This window comes from Colossoma macropomum, unplaced genomic scaffold, assembly GCF_904425465.1.
Source record: "Colossoma macropomum unplaced genomic scaffold, Colossoma_macropomum, whole genome shotgun sequence".
Lineage (NCBI taxonomy): Eukaryota > Metazoa > Chordata > Actinopteri > Characiformes > Serrasalmidae > Colossoma > Colossoma macropomum.
In genome coordinates, this window is record NW_023494801.1 from 12,321,564 (window position 1) to 12,343,554 (window position 21,991).

The 21,991-nt window shown below is 38.2% G+C and overlaps 2 protein-coding genes across 2 annotated transcripts in view; both read right to left on the reverse strand.

Annotated features, from left to right (window-relative positions):
* Positions 1 to 1,125: 1,125 nt before the first annotated feature.
* On the reverse strand, positions 1,126 to 7,089 carry dnal4a (dynein, axonemal, light chain 4a). The gene is made up of 4 exons (XM_036590363.1): positions 6,994 to 7,089; positions 5,953 to 6,036; positions 4,683 to 4,766; positions 1,126 to 2,387 (listed from the first exon to the last, which is right to left on the reverse strand). The coding sequence occupies exons 2-4, from the start codon at positions 6,022 to 6,024 to the stop codon at positions 2,223 to 2,225; spliced, it is 321 nt and encodes a 106-aa protein (XP_036446256.1). The 5' UTR covers positions 6,025 to 6,036; positions 6,994 to 7,089; the 3' UTR covers positions 1,126 to 2,222.
* A 14,389-nt stretch (positions 7,090 to 21,478) lies between these two features.
* The window catches only part of cbx6b (chromobox homolog 6b), a 33,368-nt gene continuing 32,855 nt past the window's right edge, over positions 21,479 to 21,991 (reverse strand). Inside the window, exon 11 of the mRNA XM_036590482.1 lies at positions 21,479 to 21,712. Within this exon, the coding sequence (XP_036446375.1) occupies positions 21,479 to 21,712 (234 nt within the window). The remainder of the gene's footprint in view (positions 21,713 to 21,991) is intronic.

The following is a 21,991-nucleotide window of genomic DNA, read 5'->3' on the forward strand; positions in this document are numbered from 1 at the left end:
ATACTGCATTTAATTTTGCTGATATAATGCTATTTATATCTACACCTCTGCTGGAAAGTGCAGAGAGAGAAATGCTTCATGAGTGGTTTTCTCTGCCCTACTAAACAAGTAAGATAAAAAACATTCATTATTGGTCAAGAGCCCAATACCATAGGCCTACATATAGCAAACATGCAGTTTGTGCATGTACATGGGTTTACAGACCTTCTGGAGGGACATCTAGTTATCTAACAAACTGTTATCTGTATAAATGTACACTATATGGTTAAAACAGTGGCAGCAGAAATTGTGAAGCTTGGTTGTCTATTTCTGCCCCTTTTTATAGATAACAGTATGTCATGCAGCGTTAAAAACCACAGTACATAACAACTCTGCGTGTTTTTTGTAAGTGTTAATTAGTGGCTGTGACGTAACTACAGGGGTGGGGTGGAGATGGGGGCTTCAGTTGAACTGAGGCTCATGGAGTACAGCAGCCTGTGGCAATCAGGCTCCCTTAGATCCTTATTGACCCCTCAAATATGATAGACAATCTAATTTCTTATCAACATACCTCACTAGTTAGCTTCCATTAACACTACACCGACAGCCCTGACATCTGTTTGTATCCCTCTTTTTCATAATGCATCTCATGCATGGTAACCATTTTTAAACAGATCCTGCAAAACCTGCAACATGACATACTCATTATTTATCATTTTAAAATCTTAAATAGATAGTCTATTGTAAACATTTAGGTTAACGTTAGACGCCAGTGGGTGGAGTATGCACTGTAGAAAATGAATTAATGTGATGCAATCATAAAACAAAAAAAAAAACCTAGCTACCTTATTTATTTGTACGTGTTGTCTTTTTAGCCCCTGGCCTACCACATACATTAGACTTTGCCCCACCAAGGCAAAAAATTTGGGCGTCCCTGATATATAATGATTATTAGCCTTTTCTCGATGTTCAACACCATTGCCTATAGCCACAAAAATCCTATCCTGGGTAAGAATAATGCTAATCTTCTTCAGCATATTTTCTTTCTGATCTTAGATAGGTATTAGAAAATCCAGCAATGTACATCTGACAATGTTGTAAAGAAAACAAACAAACAAACAAACAAAAAGCCAGAGAACCAAGAAATGTATTGACCTCATTTATATTTATTAAAAAGTTACATTTGTATTCAAGTTTTCACAGAGGACACTTCACAAACGCTGGTTTATTAAAGAAAGCAAAGAGAGGGGCGCAAAGGACCCCCACCATAACAATGAAGAGAAAAGAACAGTAAGAGAGAGAGAGGCAGGGAGGAAATGGTTTGAAACAGATGGCATGGCAGCACACAGAGAGAGACTCTGCTGTCAGCCAAGAAACTAAAGAAGGGGGGGTGAGACAGCATGAGAGTGAGAAAAAGAGGGGCATTACTGAAAGTGGTGGATACATTTTTAAAGATGTGTGAGATGGGGAACAGAACACAACACTCTTCCCTCCCTCACTGTATGGCAATACACAGAACACATGCATTAAACCACCAGTTAAATAACTACAGCAGAATGTTCTGTGGGAGTTGTAGCTGGAACCACACATGTGCTTTTGTTCAGTGCTGAGCACACTGTGTATTGAGACTGGGCACATAAAGGTTTGTCTTTGTTAACGTCTAGTATTCAGCAGAACTCAAAAATAAAGGTGCCAAAAAGCATAATTTGGAGAACTCTTATGAAGAAACCAAGTTTGGTTTCCTGAAGAACCTTTTAATGGGTAGTTCTTCAAATTCTCAACTGAAAGTTTCTTTAGGGAGCCTAAAAAGTTTCTTCTGTGGCATCATTCCAAAGAATGATATCTGGCACCTTCATTTTTAAGAGCGAGTCTACAAATATTTCATAATTCTCTGAGGCAGTCATTAGTGTCAATGCTAAAGGTAAAGGCTCAGAGATTTGCTCTACACCAGCTTCCTCCCAAAGACCCCCTTTGCAGCATCAAGTTATGCTCAACGCAAACCAACGAAAAGTAGTTGGAAGAGAAGATGAGCTATAAAGGGTCTATGCTGTCAGGTATCAGCTTCTCTCTCAGACATACAATCCGACGTAATTTCACATGAACATAAATTTGTACACACACACACACAGGTCAAATAGAAAAAGGGCTGCATAGCTGAGACAGTACTGTGAATACAAGTATATAAATATATAAAAGTAGGTAGTGCATGAGGGAGGAGGAGAGGAATTGGCCCGAGAACACTGCTAGGAGCATTTCCACACACACACAGCCAGACTGCCACCAAAGAACATATATAGTAGATTCTTCACTTCATGAGTCACTTCAAAGCCAAAGCCCTCCCCAATCACCACATGCCAGGAACTCCCAAACTTCTTATCCATAGACTCCTTTATCATCTTAGCTGCACTCTGAGAAAGACAGAAACAGAAAAAAAGTGTTGTAAGAAAATGACTAAGGACGCTGAGAAAAACTATAAGTCAACCAGCCCATTTTACTCAATTCAAATTAGTGTTGGGTGGTTCTGCTAAAATTAAACATCACAGTATTTTAAGTTTGATTTAGGCTTGCAATTACAAAGTTAATTCCTGGCACAATTTGTAAATGATGGAACAGTGAGCAGTGATTGTTTTGAAAGTTCAGCTGAACAGGGTGGAGATCCTGGGGACAAAAAAAAGTTACAGTACTGTACAAAAGTCAGAAAACATCCTTCATTTATTTAAAATTCCAGTCAAAACAACCAGTACAAGTTATTCATTTTTCAGAAGATATTTAGGAGGATATTAGATATAAAATAATCCACTTACATCACAAACAGGAAAGGTAAAAAAACAGGAGTTAGTAACAATGGAGTTCAAAACATTACTAAGAGAAATAAAGGGACTCCTAACAACCATGCAAGACGTGGTAGACCACAAAAAATGTCACCATCAGATTAATAGTACTTAAAGCTTTCATCTTAGGAAGACAGTAGATTAATGATAAATTAAGTTCCTCTTTTGCTTTAGATATGAAAAAAATCCACAGGTGATTGTCCATCCTTCTCACCAATGTGAGAAGACCATTAAACGCTATGGACAGTAGGATTTTCAAAAAAATTGCCTCTGTCGCACCCTGTGTTAAATAAAAATGTTCAGAACCCGATATGTTTTGTCTTGTGTACATTTTTCTCCCCAATACCACTGGATCCTCTGAATTACGAGGTCGTTAAAGAGCCTTAATGCTAATATTGCTACATCCGAGCTAAAGCTACTGTGCATCAATTTGATGTCACTGAGCTACATCAAACTAAGGTGGGCTGTGGCAGTGCTCTGACAAGTTGTGCTTATACCCATAAATAAAACCTCTGGGTAGTATATTTTGATAGGCTAAAACTCCTTATCAGAAATACTACCTGTGTTAAAACTACGAGGCTGAATTTAGCTTTTTTTTCGCAGCTTTTTGTTTAAATGTTCCTGTTCCACCTTAAATGGTGCAGCAGCTATGGTTAGCTATCACAAACATTAGCAAACGAGACAAAATACTGTCCTGTCGATTCTGCAAAACAGCAAAAATAATTTAATGTTACTCAGCTGTTAAGTGGAAAGAGAGAAACCTCCTCATATCATGCCTTTCAACCCTCCATGAAGCTGAAGTCAGCTTCTTTTTCGCCAGCTGCTTGTTCACATTTTCCCGTTCCACCTTAAATGGCGCAGCAGTTCAGAATTTCGAGAGCCTAAATCAGTTTATCAGGGGGTCAGCAGTAATATTAAAGTGAGTATGTACTGGATTAGCCTGAGTGCAGGTAAGTTTGTACAGCTTTTCAAATCAAGCTATGAACAAAATGGAAAGATCTATTGTGTATCAGTGAGTATCAGATGAAGAACAGAGAACTGCAGGGAAACCTGCTTCTTTTGTTCTGACTTCTTTTCATCTGCCCTCAATCTGTACATGGAAATGTACACTGACAAAGCATGCTTAAGGAGGCTGGCAGTCTAATGACGTGCGCAGTGCGCAGTAGGTTTAGCTCACATGTAGCAATATTCATATTTCTCTTTAACAACCTCGTAATTCAGAGGATCCAGTGTTATTCAAGAGAAGAATGTTCACAGGACAAAACGTATCGTACTTTATTTAACACAGGGTGCAATAGAGGCGTTTTTCCAAAAACCCTATTCATTCTCACCATAGAGAAATCAGGCTTAGACCTGGAGTTCCTAATATGGGCATAAGAGCTTGTCGCTGACTACAAAATGACGACACGACAAAAGTGGTTTATGGGCAACTTAGTGTCCACCCCAGAGCCCTGACCTCCAACATTACTGAATATGTCTGAACTGTGAGAAACAAAAAATGCAACCAAGACTGAACTTTGGGGGTGTGGAAAGATATTCAAGAAGATTTCTTTGAAAAACTGAAAGTAAGTCTCCCGAAAGCAATGGACGCTGCAATAACACTACAGCATAAATTCAAACGCAGCAAACATGACAGACTGTATATTAAAGAAAGAATAAGGGCAGAGAAAAAGAACGTGTAGGCTACTGTAACAGTCCAGATGGTTACGCTATGAGAGTCTGGCATGATGCAAGTGTACAGACTTTGGTCCAGACAGTGAGGAACTGCCAATACGCCCACAAGTGTGGACTGGACAATAGGGCCAAGTAAGACGCCACATCCATACACCTCAACTTATCTGAGCAAGGTACCATAAAACACAAAGTTCTGACCTCGTTGTTGGTGGCAAATTTTTCACAGGCTGTGACACACAATTCCATGGTCTCTACTCTCATCTCCTCAGGCATATCTGTGTGCTACAAGAGAAACAGGGCAAAGACAATATTACCTGATTAATGTGTCCATTAAAGACTTTATCCAAGCAGCCATCTATATTCATTTACAAATGAACTAAAGAAAACAGTGTTATTTTCAGTGGTCAAACATGAAACCTGCCAAGACCTCCACTTTTAACAACTCCTGTCTGAGGGAGCATCTGCCTAGCTGGATAATCCTAGCTAAACAGGTACTGTGTATACCATTTTCTTTGTTTTAGAATAAAAAAGCAGCTGTTTATTAAACTTAAAATCTGTTGTGTATGTTTTATTGTGAGTGCCTGTCAGCTACGTTAGTTATGATCAGATCAGAATGCAGGTGGAGCATGAAGCACTGTCACACGCACGCTGTACACAGTTGCATCACCTCCACCACTATCAATAAAGAGCCATCATAGTTTAGAAAGTGTTGTGCTGTAACATTCACATCATTATTCAGTCAGTTCATCACAGAATGCTCTCTTTCTCTCTCTCTGCCTTTTTGTTTGTGCGTCATTAAGGGTGTGAAAGGCTGTTTAATTGTCAAATAAATTACTTTGTGCACAGTCAAAAATGAATCAGTATGATTACCAGGAATATATAAAAAAGAAAATCAGCACTGGAGTGCTAAACTGCTGTTGTTGATAATGACATTAATGGTAGAAATATACTATACAGGTATCAGTTAACTTATACAGTTTAAAGGCTATGAATGTAATGTTTACTGTCTGTATATGTTGACAGCTTTTAATGTAACCTAAAGTTCAGGGAGCTAGCGGCCAGTAGGACTGTCACTATTTTTTTTTAATACAGACTTAATTAAACAGTAACAAACTCTGCCGAGCCTTTCAGGGATCCTAAACTCCTTTACTGGAAACAGAAAAACTAGGAAGCCTCTTATAATCATCTAACCATGAGATGCATGTGCTTTAGTTTTGTCTGTGTAGATTATTTACAATAATGTAGGCAAGTCAATGTAGAAATATTTTTAGATTGCAGATATACAAAAAAGTAACTTAATTACTTAGTTTTACAATAATCTACATATTTAGTCTTACTTGAATTGTTTCCTTTACTAATACTTTTACGTGTGCCCAAGTAATTATCATTACAGTAACAGTACTTTTACTTAAGTACGAATTTCCAGTACTCTTTCCAACCTTACATTGAAGACTAATTTAAAACTCACCCTGATGAGAGGAAAGCTGTGTAGTCTTTTGTAGTCTGTCTCCTCTTTCTTACTTTCACCAGTTTCTGCCATGATGATGTCTTACTAGAAAAAGACATAAATACAGAAAAAGCAACAGACATGATGCCAGACAGAATCCCACATACTTCATGGACATTTTAATATGTAGAACAGCTGGGGTGGTATTAAAGACAGTGTTACATTTAATGCATTGTGTGCACCCAAGATTTAAGATAAGATCATGTAATGTATGAAAATGCAGTAAACAGTGGACACCAGGTGACAAACCACTTATTTTCTATACATGACAATTTCTGGAAATCATAAAAATCTGTCCATCTTTGCCACAGTCCTGCAAATATTACACAGATCCTTATATGCCTGCTCTGATGTAGCAAATCCAACTCATTAGGCCATTATCAAGCCCTGCATTTGAGCAAACAAACAAAACTGTGCAGTCCTTGGGGTCGTCAGGACTGGGATTAGGAACCAGTGCAATAAAATGACCTGACGCTACACAATATATACAAGCATATACAAGTGGAAATGGTACAAAATATTAGAATAAACATTAAATAACAATTAAAAAAACTGTTGCAAAAACTTGGTGTAATGTACGTTACAACGTTACCTTGCTGTAAACCAGGTTACAGACGTCTGCTAGCGAGCTAAAAAAGACAATAGCAATAAGTGTATTCTTAGCAACGAGCACTAGATTGACAGTTTCCCCAAAACCGCCAAAAAAGCCACAATAAAGTAAAAGAAACTGCAAATGCTAAAAGTAGGAAAAATGAGAAATGTGAGAAGTTGGTGCACAGGCTAAAGCTGAAGCAGGCTCGCACAAGTTTGTTTTTAGCTACGTGCTAACGAGCTAAGCCTGCTAACCAGTTCGTTCCCAGGCAACGCGAGCTGAATCTGTTACATTAATGCTAGCGTATATGTCGAAGGCGAACGCAGAATAAAATCGCAATACTGTTTTCGATGCTATACATTTGGCATTTGACGTTACCGTCGACTTATTTTACCAAGAAATAAACTTACCTGAACTACTGTTGACATGGAGACCAGCCACCCATGGCAACCGCTGAGGAGAAAACCCACGTGATCTTTCTATTTCCGGCGTACATCTGTTGAATCCTTCTTTGTTCACAAGTACAAGAACAGTGGTTTTAAAGTTTGTGTGCGTTCTAGATGCGTTAACAGTCATCATTCATTCATTTTTGAAAGTGGAACATGAAGGTCTCTGTTCTGTTGGTTTGAAATCTCCATTAAAGTGACACTCAGGGTAAAGTGAAAAATGGAACTCCTGCTTCATCTGTTTTAAACATGCCTACTCGCCTCCTACAGCGATGCCGCAGCAGTTTGAAATTTAATACTTTTGCCTATTTTTGCCCTTTTACGCGTGGTGGTCACTTTAAGAAACCACCTTGTTCTCATTGCTTAATTTGCAGTGATGTTTAAAGAGAGAACCCATACGTTGTTTAAAAATGTTTAATGTTGTTTTGGGACAGTTAAAAATGGGCTTGGTTGTTGAAGTAACCTGTCCAAAACTGCTTACCAGGTGACTCAGGATGTTTTCTTTATGTGTGGTTGTAATTTTTAATTTTTAATTTAATTTAATTTTTAATGATGATGATGATAATAATAATAATATATGCACAAAATGTTGCAATTTTGCCTCATAACCACTGTGAATATATATGTAGTGCGTGGTCACATGGCTAAAAATTGGTGGTCACCCAGATTAACCACAGTGCATTTAAGGTAAACACATAATAACAAGCAGAAATGGTGATAGACGTTGTATCTATAGGATAACATTGTGTTTGTTCGTTTGTTGGTTTTTCAAAAATAGAGATATTTCCTACAGCTAAATTGATATGTACTATATTGCATTGCATCATGGAAAAACAAAAAATGAGTGCTGAGAAGGTAGCAATACTTTTGCTAGAAGAAATTCCATTAGATTCTTCATGTAGTGAGAGCGAGAACAGTGATAGGGATTATGAGGGAGATCAGGGAGGTTATGGAATCCAGAGAAAGAGGTAGTGAAACTGACCAGGGCAGTGACACAGCTGTAAATGCACACATTCTGTACAGCAAGCAGTTTCTGAATGACAAGATGACTTTGAAGGATTTACGATGCTCTATGGTAACTGGTTTAGTGAAGAGCATGACAAGTTCTAACGAAGATTAAAGACTGTCAACTGAGAGAAGAGCAAGCCAGGCTGAGTTCTCACACTGCAAACCACACATTCCAAGTGAGAAACACAAATCTGAAGCTACTCACCTCCCAGTGCAAAGCAGATAAAGGTGCTGTACTGAGTGCGAAGTTTGGCTGCTTTTTATCACAAAAACTGAAACAAGACAACAAAATAATAGATCAAGCTGTGTATTTAATGAAAAATGTAAATTATATAATCAGCACCACTTAATGTAGTGGTTACTCAGAGAAACCACCAAAGAAATGACCTTTGCACCACTTAATACACAGTGGTTACTCAGAGAAACCGCATCAGACATTTGATCCTGAACCTAAAAAATCTCACCCCGATTTGTTTTAGTTTAATAAATTGTAACTTGTTCATATCAATAAATCTGGTATTTTTGTCTGTGCATGAAAGGGTAAGAAATATCCCTCATGATCATGTAACTTGACAGATAGCAGGCATATATTGGTCCACTTGCTTAATAATGTTGGCACCCCTCTGACTGTTTGCCACTGCTGGTCCACCCTCAGACCACCCAGATTATTGTCCAGCATACAAGGTCTAACTAGTTTTTAATCTCCTCAAACAGATTTTAAATACACATAGTCTGTTTTTTGAAAAATAAACCAAGAAATAATATTACAAACTACTGAAAAAAAATACTATGCCCAATATAAAATGATTGTGTTGAAAATGTTGCTGACCATGTGCCAGATTAGTAACAGCTGTATAACCGGCCTCATTTGTGATACTGCTGTTAAAATCATTTACTGAAATAATTTACAAAGGATAATGGAAGAAGGAAACAAAGGAAAAATGAGTCAATTGGACTGCGAGTGGAAAATGAGTGATTAAAAGTGACATTTTGTCTACTACCATTGCGCTGCCCGGAAAACACTGAGCAAAAAAACAGTGGGCTGCCAGCTTTGCCATCAGCAGGCAACAGTGGTCCGCTATCCTCTTACTATCTAATGTGGGATGAAATTTTGGAAAACTAAGTGCAGGCTGTGTATTTTTTTTCCCCACTACTAGCTGGCTATTGCAGAAGGAAGTCAGATAGTTAACGTTACGGCTAGGAAGCCGAATATCATGTCTTTATTTATGAGCCTACATCAGTGGGTAGGCAGCAGTAGGGGATTCCCAAAGGTTGTAAGATGTATATGCACAGTTCATGCTGGGTATTGTAGTGAGAGAACGTTGATGGATAGAATCACAAAAACGATTGTATATTCTGTCACACTAAAAAGGCTAAGAGGACGCAATACTGGGCTACACAACACTGCACTACACAACAAATAACATTAAATGTTAGTTTTAGGCTGAAATTTCCCTTGCAAGCTGTTGATATATTCATATATAATTACTTCTGTCATTTTATACATGCTTAGATATTTAAAAAATTATGCATTATTTTAGAAAAGGTCTGTTTTCACCTGGACTTTAAAAATATATTATAATCAAATGCAACTTGTGCTGTAAAAGCAGACACATTTTCACTGCTGCTCTTGCCCACTGAAGTAATAAGGAAGGTTCAAACAGTAAAACATTTAGCAGGATGCAAAAGACGATCCTTGATCACAGAATCATGAGGAAATCAGCTGCCATCACCCACTACATGACTCTGTAGTAAGGCATATTTGTAAACAAGGAAAACAGTCTACTGCACACACTGTGAAATTATAGTTAATAAGAAAAAATAACCAATATCAGGAGGAAACCTAAGGGATCACAGTCAGCCACTACCTGTTTTGTCCTATGTGTGCTACATGCTTTGAATCCACACAGCTAACATTAGTTGTTATAATTAAGGACAAACAGCTTCTGACAAGAACTTGCAGCAGAAATATCTGCTACCAGAGATAGAAGAGTAGTTTGCAGATGTGATCATGAATGAAGATGACTCTAGGCATATAGAGGGATTTAGTGATTCATATCCTTAATAGACAGGATCCAAATTATTAATGTGAGAAGGAGGGGAAAGTTCAACCAGCCATTCTGATTGTAGGGGGGAAAGCTGTAGTAGCCAATCAGATTGAAGGAGGATAAATTCAACTAGCCAAACAGACTGCATGAAGGATAGTTCAACTAGCCAAACATTTTCCAGAAGGATAAAATTCAAACAGCCAATCAAATCCCATGAAGGCAAATGCCACAGGAGAGAAAATTCAGCTTGGTAAACACTTACAAACAGTAAAAAAAATCCCCTGGATTTGCCTATTTACCAGTCTAAATCTGCTTTAATATTAGTACCCAAAGACAAAGCACCTCAATGTAAAAGATTAGCGAGTGCAGAAGGCTACAGTAGGTTTCTCACCTTTCCAGATCTCACACATCTTCACCTTTGTGTCTAAATCCTGACATTTGTATGGCAGGTTATAATGAATATGGACACAAAAATCTGCAGAATCAAGAAGAAAAGTAAACAAAACTTTCTGGCTACACTTACATTTTTTCCTTTTTTAAAATAAACCCTTTTTATTAATTTACACATGTTGTAGAATTTGGCTGTGTGTTGGATTAGATGGGATTACACATTCATGGATAGATCAGTGTGATCTAATCCCTGTAGGAATTATTACATTTGATAAGATTAAGGAAATTGTACCAGTAAATGGTAACATTTGGATCCATTTCAACTCGGGCATCAGAGAAGAAGTGAGAGTGAGCGATGACGATGATGATTATGATGATGAAGTGTGTGTGTGTGTTTGAGAAAGAGAGACAGACAGACAGACAGACTGCATGTGTCCTCATTTCTTACAAAGTAGGTCCACACTGTGACCTAATACAGGAATTGTGTGAATGTGGCTAGCTAAATGATTTGAGACGATGGGACACATATCAAATCCCACTGCTCCAATTTCACCTACTCAGCCCATCTAGCCTAGTTTCTTTAAAGGGCCTATATACTACATCTTTCTTGTATATCACAAATGAATTAAACAGGCTGTATTTGTTGCGCCTTTTAGACTGAAATTTGTAAATGATTTATGTTTTGATTGGCTGCCTTCTGTTGTGCCTTATTCAAAAATGCAGATCAGGCTGAAACAATTTTTAAAGCTTAAGAGTAAACAAGCAGGGCTAAACTGCTGTAGGCTGAATGGAGGACAGATGTAATTTGCTTTTCATGAGATCACAGAAACACCAAATTTAAAATGGGCTGCTTTTGCAGCCTAGTTTCCATATATGGACTGAATGGACTGTGTGGAGTGAATTGTATGTTTTAAAACTTTAATGCAACATCAAATTATTTTATTTTTAAAAAGTGAGGAAAATTAGGTCCTTTACATTGTGATATGAGAACAGGAAAAAAATTAGACACCCGTGAATCAAATCAGTGCATCCTAACTACAAACAGTTTGGTCACACTGGATTTATCTTTATGGAAGTGCTGTTAAGCCAAATCATCTGATTTCTTTAAATAGGAATTCCACTGATTTTTCAAAATACTTACATAATTAAGTCAAGTCAAAGTTTATTTATATAATGCTTTTTACAACAGGTGTTGTCACAAAGCAGCTTTACAGAAAGAAATCTGGGTCCGCGCCCCCATGAGGAAGCCAACGTCGACAGTGGCAAGAAAAAACTCCCTAAGAGCAAGAAGAAGAAAACTCAAGATCAACACCATATAGCAAACAATTACAGCAGAAAATAAGGTTTGACTCTCAGTATAAGATTTGGAAAAAGGATCAAAGCAGTAGAAGCAATGTCTATGATCAAAAAATGCAGCAGTATTATGAGGAGGGTCAGTGGTGTGCAGGTAAGCAGGTAAGCAACAGCATTAGGATGGGCAGTTATTCCGCTTGGCAAAGAAACACACAGGCAGTTAGTTATGTTAAGAGAGTTTGATTACAGTACACAATGTTAACAGAGTGCAGCAGAGATTCCGGCAGGTCGAGCTAATACACCCTAACCAAAAGAGAGAACCAGAAAGGTAACAGAGACATGAGGGCTCGCTGAGATGTCTCCAGCGCTCCCCCCAAACTCCAGTGTCAGCAAACCTGAGTGAATGTGTGAGAGAAGCGGGACAACAGCACCAACACTCTCAGTTTACTATAATACTCTATGTCCATGAACCCCCAGATCTGCACCTTTTATCTAACAGGGAAAATTAATTACCAAAATCTTGAGTAAACAAGTAGGTTTTAGACTAGACTTAAAGATTGAGGCAGTGTCTGAGTCCCAAACACTGACTGGAAGATCATTGCAAAGCTGGGGGGCTTTGTACGAGAAGGCTGTACCCCCTAATGTAGCTTTATTCATTCTAGGTACTAATAGCAAGCCAGCACCCTGTGATCTAAGTTGGCGCGATGGTTCATAGTACGAGAGAAGTTCACTCAGGTAGTGAGGGGTGAGGCTGTTTAGAGCTTTGTAAAAGAATGTTGTACTCAATGCAGGGTTTAACTGGCAACAAGTGTAGGTTTGATAAAACTGGGACAGACTTTCTGGTTCTTATGGGGATTCTGGCTGCAGCGTTCTGGACTAACTGAAGCTTGTTGAGGCTTGTTGAGCAAAGCCCCCCAACTTTGGAATATGGCTTACTATTAGTACCTAGAAATACTAAAGTTACATCAGGGGGTACAGCCTTCTCATACAAAGCCCCCCAGCTTTGGAATAATCTTCCAGTCAGTGTTCGGGACTCAGACACAGCCTCAGTCTTTAAGTCTAGTCTAAAACCTACTTGTTCAGTCAAGCTTTTGGTAATTAGTTTTTCCTGTTAGATAAAAGGTGCAGATCTGGGGGTTCATGGACATAGAGTATTATAGTAAACTGAGAGTGTTGGTGCTGTCGTCCCACTGCTCTCACGCGTTTACTCAAGTTTGCTGACGCTGGAGTTTGGGGGGAGCGCTGGAGACATCTCAGCAAGCCCTCATGTCTCTGTTACCTTTCTGGTTCTCTCTTTTAGTTAGGGTGTATTAGCTCGACCTGCCGGAATCTCTGCTGCACTCTGTTAACATTGTGTACTGTAATCAAACTCTCTTAACATAACTAACTGCCTGTGTGTTTCTTTGCCAAGCGGAATAACTGCCCATCCTAATGCTGTTGCTTACCTGCTTACCTGCACACCACTGACCCTCCTCATAATACTGCTGCATTTTTTGATCATAGACATTGCTTCTTCTGCATTTAACAGTAAAAAAAAGGGGTTGAGATGTAAACAACGTCATTCAGAGTGGTTATATGTGATGTGGTTAATTGTAGAGAAATGTACCGATTTCTTCACAGTGGTGGTGATAGGAACATTTACATTTACATTTACAGTCTACAGCACATATATAGCCATTTTATGAATGAACCAAAATGACTAGTAAACCATGTCTCCTGAGTTTTGATAATTAATACTGATAATAGTAAAATAGTCATAAATCTGAGAAAATTATATTTTTTCTTTAGGGGCCTATTTTGCCTCAGAATGCACTACATGTACCTCTCCACCATGAATATTAAAAATGACTGAGTTTAAAAAAGCCAAAATTACATTTTTTGACGTAAAGTTTAGGGTATTAAACTCTTCAGAGCTCTGATTGTGAAGATTTCTGACTCAGTAGGTTTCTCTAGAATGGAGAGTTTCATATCAGACCATACTGAATGACTTTCTTTACATCCTAACCATTTAATTATGCAGAGATTTTGGAAAAAAGGGCAATTCTACTTTAGGTTTAGTTTTGAGATGTACTGATATATTCTTTATCATCACGTGCAGAGTACATGTTCTGATGCATCCTCTGAGGCTGTCTGTTTTTGAAACTGCACGTGCAGCACACTTGGGTAACAAACAAAATCTATCCTGTTGACTTACAGTGTATCTTAGCCAAGATTATGGGCTAAGTATAGTTCATAAGAATAACGATCTCTGAATCAGATGTTATGGAGCTGGTGTTCCACAGCCTACACACATCATGCCTCCAATATCCACCGATCATGCTGTTTTGTAACAGGCAGTGTCCAGAGATTACATTGCCTCCCACACCCCTTTCCCAAATGAGACAGTCTCTTCAGTACAGTCTATCACCACCTTTCTATCTCCGACTTCTACTTTAGCTTAGATTGTTATTTGTAGGTATACAGCACATGGGCAAAATGTGAAATAATGATTAAACCTATTAAAAAGGGCCTGCATCAATTCCTCTCTCTCTTCACTACGTGACTACCTCTGAAGTTGTACATCGTTCTGTAGTCAGAATCATGCTCATATTAGGAAATTTGAGTCTAAGCAGGTTTTTTCTATGTGAAAAATGGATGGTGCTTTAGAAAATCACAGATGTCACACCCTGTGGTAAACAAAAAATGTTCCGAACCTGATATCATAGCTGTCCAAAGAAAAATATGAATCTCCAAAATAGTGGATTTACAGGAGAGGGGAACAAACATTCTAACTAAACTAAATGATGTATAAAAATAAAAATGGACAAAAATGCAGATGTATGTTGTTTTTGGGACCGCAATGATATGTGTTGTCCTGTGTGCATTTACCCCCCAATAGCACTGAATGCTCCAAATAACAAGGCCTGTAAGGAATCAAAATACGAATATTGTTAATACATCCATGCTACAAGCACACTACTACTCCTGCGCACTGAAATGACATTGCATGAACATGAAAGTAACTGTTAAACTTCAATTCTATTCTACAGCAACACCAGCTAACTCAAACTGTAGGCCACTACTGCCAAAGCAACTGAACTAGCACACCTGGCAAAGATCTTTGGTTTGTGTGAGTTTTTTGGTGAGGTTGCCAGTCTTACGATGTCAGTTCAGTGCACAGGAGTGGAATCTTGCATATAGCAATATTTGTATTTTGGCTCCTTAGTGACCTTGTAATTCAGTGCAAAAATGTACATACGGCAAAACGAACTGACTTTGGAACATTTCAATTTACCACAGGTGATTTTCAAAAATGGTTTTCATTTTTCTTCTAGAGAAACCAGTGTTCTAGTTTTTACCAGTTAAAGTTCCTAACGTGGGCATGAATCTGGCAACAGAATAACGACACAAATTTAGAGTTCTATTAGTTTTATAGGGGTCAGTTTGCAAATAATTTGTAGTACTCTATAGTAGCTCATAGTTTATGATAAATTGCTGAATAATAAGTCTTAAGATTAATAATGGAACAATAAACCTGCAGTTTAAGGAGCTGACCTAAATTGAACTTCGCCTTAGATCACGTTTAGGAAAAAAAACAAAGAAAAACAAAAGAGACATTTGCTGTCACACCCCAGGCTGGTCACATCTGTCAGCACTCAGTGTCCCAATCCCCTGATCACTGCTGATATCAGACTGGACCGTATAAGAACACTGGTTTGGAATTCAATCTTTGTGATGTGATGCCAATTCTTGGTTTACCTTATTGGAAGTCTGTTATTTCCTGTTTGATGATTCTCTGTTTTTTTTTTTTATCTCTGGACTATTCTTGAGACCTTTTGTCCCTGTTTGTTGTTTTTCTGACTTGTTTGCTGGTTCTCTGAATATTTTTTCAGTGAAAGTCACCTTGGTCCCTTTTGCCATCTTTATACAGGTATTACTTGGATTGTGGACTGTTCATCAAAACTCTGCTTTTCCATCCAACCATTTTTGCTTTCAATGTTACATTTGCATATTGCTGTTGTTGGAAGAAAACCTTGTATCTCCATTTTGTCGTTTTTTAGTTTTTGACATAATTTGAAAATGCCTTTTGCCCTTTACATTCTGTATAAATGTCATGGTGATTGGACTAAAAGAAATGGCCCAAAATGATGTCGAAAAAAGTCTGGTTCCATTGACTTACATTAAAGTAAGTTCATTCCTTTTCCTGTAAAGTTACCATTTTGGAGATACAAGGTTTTCTTCGACAACAGTGATGTATTTTAGTATTAAAGAGGCACTTCAGCCAAAATGGAAACTTCAGCCATCACTAGAGTGAGATTTTCTAGTTTAAATGCTAGGAAAACCCCCTTCTGATGATGTATCTTGAAGGTTGGACAACTTTTTAAAAAAGTTTTTGCTTTGAAGCTAAATGTCACATCTGTATTTATTAGCCTTTACAGCAGTGGCTATGATAGCAATGATGATTTCTTACAGTGGAAGATTCCCGTTGATTGTATGTCATGTCTGCATAATGCATGCTGGATATTGTAGTTAGAGAACACTGATGAGTGAAAACACAAACAGGATACAAAACTGTGAACTCTCGAATCCACAAGCCTCAGTGCTGTGCAATGGAATATTGCATAACATGTCAAATCACATAATAATGTTAGTTTTAGGCTGGAATACACCTTAAAGATGCAATTAAGAAAAGTTCTGGCTGAAAGATTATCAAATAAATATATTTTCACCCTAAAATCAAAGGCCTGCTGGGAAAGAATTCAGAAGAAACTCAATGAAAATACTTTTCATCAGTTATTTTAGGCTAGCTGGCCTAGTTGTATTTGACATAGTAAATACATTAGAGATTAAATACACAGAGATTGCTTCAATGTGATAAGGGTAAAGAAGATTAGGTCCTGGCATAGATCTGCAATGAACCTAACATCACATAAGCCTGAAGGTGAAGGTAATTAGCATCTTGGATAGAGCGGCTTAATCTGCTTCTCTGGTAAATCTGTTATCTGAAAAGAATGCATGATCAAGCTCTACTCAAACTGCACTCCTTCTGTGAGTTGAAGGCACCAAAAGAGGGAAAGAGAGAAAGGAGAGGGCTTTAAACAAGCTCAGAAGAGTGATAGACAGATTGCTTGAGAGAGAAACAAGGAGACAGTGACTGACAGAAAGAGAGACATACAAACAGATCCCCAGAGAACAAGTGGGCTAGCGGCAAAGTTTTTATTCTCTTATTTGCTTTGAGAGGTTAAGTTAGTCATTATAATGATGGAATCTGCATGTTAATCCACAAGCACACACACTGTCAGTCTGACAGGATGCAGCAGGTTATATATAGAGGCAGAGCGGGAGGGAGAGAGGCCACATTAGCGAGGTTTAAGAACTGAAACACAGATATATGGCAGACGTCTGGGATTTGGGGGTGGTGCTGCATTCTGCTTATTGGATTGCGTGGCCTGTCCAAGTCCTAAACCTGCTCATCCCCTACGGCACAATAACTTTAATGTCTTTGTGCAGCAGGGGAGGATTGGAGTGTGCTGCTAAAGTCTAATCCAACGCGGTCATTTCAGTCTTAGGCTAGCCAGGGCGGCATGCATCCTCATCTAATCTTTATATGGTGTAGACTGAGTTGGCAGGTTATAATGTACATAGTCATTTGCAAAAGTTAGAAGTTAGGTGCTGAATCTAATCAGAGGTGGCAGATGTACACAAGTGCCTACTCATGTGAAGTACTCTGGTAAAAATACTTTGGTAAAAGCTGAAGTATGGCTTACATTTCTTTACTAAGGTAAAAGTATAAAAGTGCATGCTGCTAGGTCTCCTTAAAAGTAACATTTAGTTTTTGAAAAAGCATTTTTTTAAACCAACCAGTTCACATTGCTTCTGTAAGAAAGGCTATGGATGGGATTTTTTTCCAATGCATTTGCACCTTCCAACAAACTTGAGAATTTTGGAACTTTGGTAACACTTTACTTAAACCCTACTACATAACAGTAACATAACCTTAACATAACCAGGCCTTAAACATGTCATGGTAGATGCTGTCATGTGCTGTCATGGCAGATCATGTCCAGTAATATAGCTATGTCATGTTTCCATTACCGTAAATTGCTATGACAGATGACATAATGTTTAATGTCATGATGGTAACTAGAGTATACTTAGCAAAAACTAGCGTGTGCCATAAGTTGTCATGACATCAAATAATATGGCATCTGCCATGATCATTATACCAGTAACAAGACACCATTACATGACTGAACAAAAGCTATTATAACTCATGAAAACATGTGAAAACTGCCATGACAATCAATGTTATGTAGCAGTGTTCAAGAATAGTGTTATTGTAACCTAATTCAAATGATAAGTGGATATTTAATGAGCTAGATAAAGGCTTGAAGACAGCTGCCAAGCTGCTTTTAATGTGAAGTTGAAAGATTTAGATTTATCATAAGTTTATTCCAAATATGCTGTCCCACAATTTCATGTCACTACCGAAACATAGAGTTTTAATTTAAAAGTGGAGCCTTATTTTAGTCACATCTCTGCATTTTAGACAGGAAGACTGAATCCCTGTCCCTCATGGCCACATGATGAGCAGTTAGATCCCTTTGTTTTGAAGTAAATGTGTCCCAAATTCAGAAGATCAGTAAGTAACATTAAGAATTGTCACTACCGAAACAAATATTTTCTGCAATTAAGTAAACTTCTTTATTTTTAATGAAAAAAAAATATGATTGTATGTGTGTAGAACTGTTCAAAGCTGTGTTTGCTAGTCACATACTGTCATAATGTGTATTTCTCCTTATGTTTTTGAGTTATGCTCAAAGGTAGCTAAAATTGTCGTTCACGTAAATCCACATTCATGAAATGTTTCTAAATCAGGCGATCCCACATGGGGCCGCCACCCTTAGTTTGGGAACCACTGGTGTATTGTGACACAGTTTATAATGATAACGACAACATAAATCATCACCCTGACCTGTGCTACAGCTGATTTCTGTCTAAGGGGGGTGAGGCATGGGGCTGGGGAAGGTGAGAGAGGAATGACATGTGATGTGTGATGTCGTAAGCAACACATTAACACGTTTGTGATGCAACTGGTAAAATGAGCCGTGTGCTTTCAGCTTGTCATGTGACCTCAGATGAGCAGCATGCTTCTGACATGCTTGCCTTTATTGCAATGTGTCAAGGTGTGACATGGTGGTTGCTAGGTAACACTTACAGTTCCCAAAGGGAACTCATAAGAGACACAGTGCACGTGTCTGTATTTCTTGCATTGTTAAGACAGCCAAGGCCGCGGACGAAAATAAAGAGAAAGACTTAGTAAGAGTGAAATCAATTTACTCTTCGTAGTTACTTCACAGATTTTCCACATTTGGTCCTCCAATCAGGTACACACAGCGACAGAATGCAAGATATGACCAGAACTAGTAGAGAAGGATTTATAAAAGTAAACAAGTTTGAAAACGCAGTATAGAAAAAACATCAGGCAGGGGAAAGCTTCATTTCAAACACATTCTTGCTAATAAAGGTCTTGTAGTTTCCGAAGCAACCAGCACACCAACATATTTTCTTTAAATATGAGCTTTTTTCTATGTACACACCAAGTACATGACAGCATGGTAACCACAGAGGTGCAAATGCTGCACAAACAACAGGCATCACATTAACAACAGCGAGTGTGCTGGACATCAATGAACTCCAAAGAAGAGAATCAGTGAAGAAACTGGACAGAATAAAGTCAATCAATATCAGGTCATTTCAGTTCAGCTGTCAAACATTTGCCCTCGTGCTGGACTATTGCATGCCATTACCATTTTTGAATCACTCACAAAATTGTGCAAAAACAATCTTGGCATTTTCTGTGCGGCCTTTGCTGGTGCGTGTCCATTCATCGCTGGTGTTCTGACTTTAGACCTGCGCTTGCATACCATATCTTCAATATAACACTCTGATAAGTATAGAATACCTCAGATAATATATGATACACTTTATATGTGATATACAGTATATAGTTTGATACACTTTATATGTGATTTCACAGTCTTGAAATGTAGTTGCACGGAATGTATATTCAGTCACATTCATCAACAAATAAAAATTACATTAACAATTATAACGGTGCAATAAAACACATTGCATTATGGACATATAGATTTTCGCAAAACAGTTTCAGAGTGAGTGTGATCTTTATCTGCCAGAAGATCTTCTAAATTTTTATAAATAATCCTAAGGTGGTAAAGTATATTTTAGATTGAAGTATTCTGTGTCAATGTGGATTCCTCACTGGGTTCAGTCATCATGTGCAGTCATTATATGATGTCACCATATTCATCTTGGCATTAATTAACTTTTGTAATTTCAAAAATGTATGCATAGTATTGCTGATTTATAGTACTGTGCAGAAGTCACAAACCACTCATCATTAACTTTGTTTCCAGTCAAAACGTCCACTAAGTTCAAGTTATTCGTTTTTCAGCATCAAGGAAAAAGCACAAAACATATTTAACAGAAAATTACACAGAAGCCTTAACCATTATAATAGCTTCCATTCTTTTCAGTTTATTTGCTTTCAGTTTTTCACTCCTCCAAAGTTCAGTCTTAGAAGTTGGTTGCACTTTGTGCTTCTCATGGACCAAGTAATCATCTGAGAACACGGGCAGCTTCTTTGTTTGACTTGCAAATATTTTTTGTACTTTTTTATTTTCTTTCCACTGTAAGGGCTTCTTGACAGCTATTTATCCTTTCAGACCTATAGCGTTAAGTTGTCTTTTCACAGTGGAAGATAGACAGAAACATTTGTGATTTTTATCTGGAGCTTGATTTTCTCTCAAAGACAGAGTAGTGTGTATCTGATGGGGACAGTTTTGGTGGTCTACCAGGTCTTGCATGGTTGTTAGGAGTCACATTTCTCTACAATATTAATATTTTACACTCCAATTTTGAAAACGTTTGTTTTTCTCTTATTTTCATCTGACTTTTTGCAAGTGGTTATCTTATATCTCCTGAAAAATTTATAACTTCGACTTAAATACTATTTTCTCTGGAAATGTAATGAAACATGGTTTCTGATTTCTGCACAGCACTGTATACCTTTACTTTTAAATCAACTGAAGGGAATCATGATGTAACATGAAAGGTCTCTGATCTGTTTACAGGAAGGAAAATCTAATATCTCACTGACCTCATCCAAAAACTCTCTTTAACATCGCCATAGAAACAGGGTGACATAAGCCATTACAAAAATGTACTGAAAAAAATAAGTACAAAAAGATACAGTACAAAATGACAGAACAGAAATAAACAGGATGATGTAACTGTGTTCTGTGTTCTGACCCTTACTAAATATGATCAAAGCAAAAACAGAAGACCGCACCATGTAGCAATGCCATGGAACGTTCGCCTCCGATTTCTCTGTGAAAAGTAAGCGGTCTGGACACTGCATCAAAGCCAACATCACTTTCAAAGCTAAAGCCAGTTTCCGTTTTTCTCTTGGGTATTACTGAACGCCCCTCAAAATGAGGAAATGCATCTGTGATGAAAATAACAGCCTAAAAGGCAACGGTTTTACACATTCATCTCAAGTATTCCAAAGTGCTTTCAAGACTTCACAGAGATACTGATACAGAAGTAATGGCTGATGATGACAGTGTCAATGCTCTTGTTAATCTACTTTCACCTGACTTAGCCTTGGACATACCACCCACCCTGCTGTGACCTCCTACTGTTAACCCTCACTGCCGTATGCTAGCATGATGGCTGCAGTGTTCGGCTGGCTGCTTGGTGACCCCTCCGAACACTTCCACCTCACGGCTGTTCCAGGGGACTACATTACCCAGCATGCCAGTGCTGCAGTGGGCAAGGGCGTTGAGCTCTGCGTGAGTAAGCAACCGGTCCCACATGTTAAACTGAGAGAGGTCCCCTATCCAAGCCCGTGAGGCCACGAAGCGAAGCCCACCCATCGAACTCTGCAAGACAAGAGGAGACAGGATTCAAACCTTTTTAAAACCCTGCGACATTTCTCTCTGCTTAAAGATTGTTTAAAGTTCTGCTTAAGTTTGGTGGAGGAGGGATAATGCTGTGGGGTTGTTTATCAGGGGTTGGCCTAGACCCCTTAGTTCCAGTGAAGGGAAATCTAAATGCTTCAGCATACCAAGACATTTTGGACAATTGCATGCTTCTAAATTTGTGGGAAGTGTTTGTGGAAGGCCATTTTCTGTTCCAGCATGACTGTGACCCAGTGCACA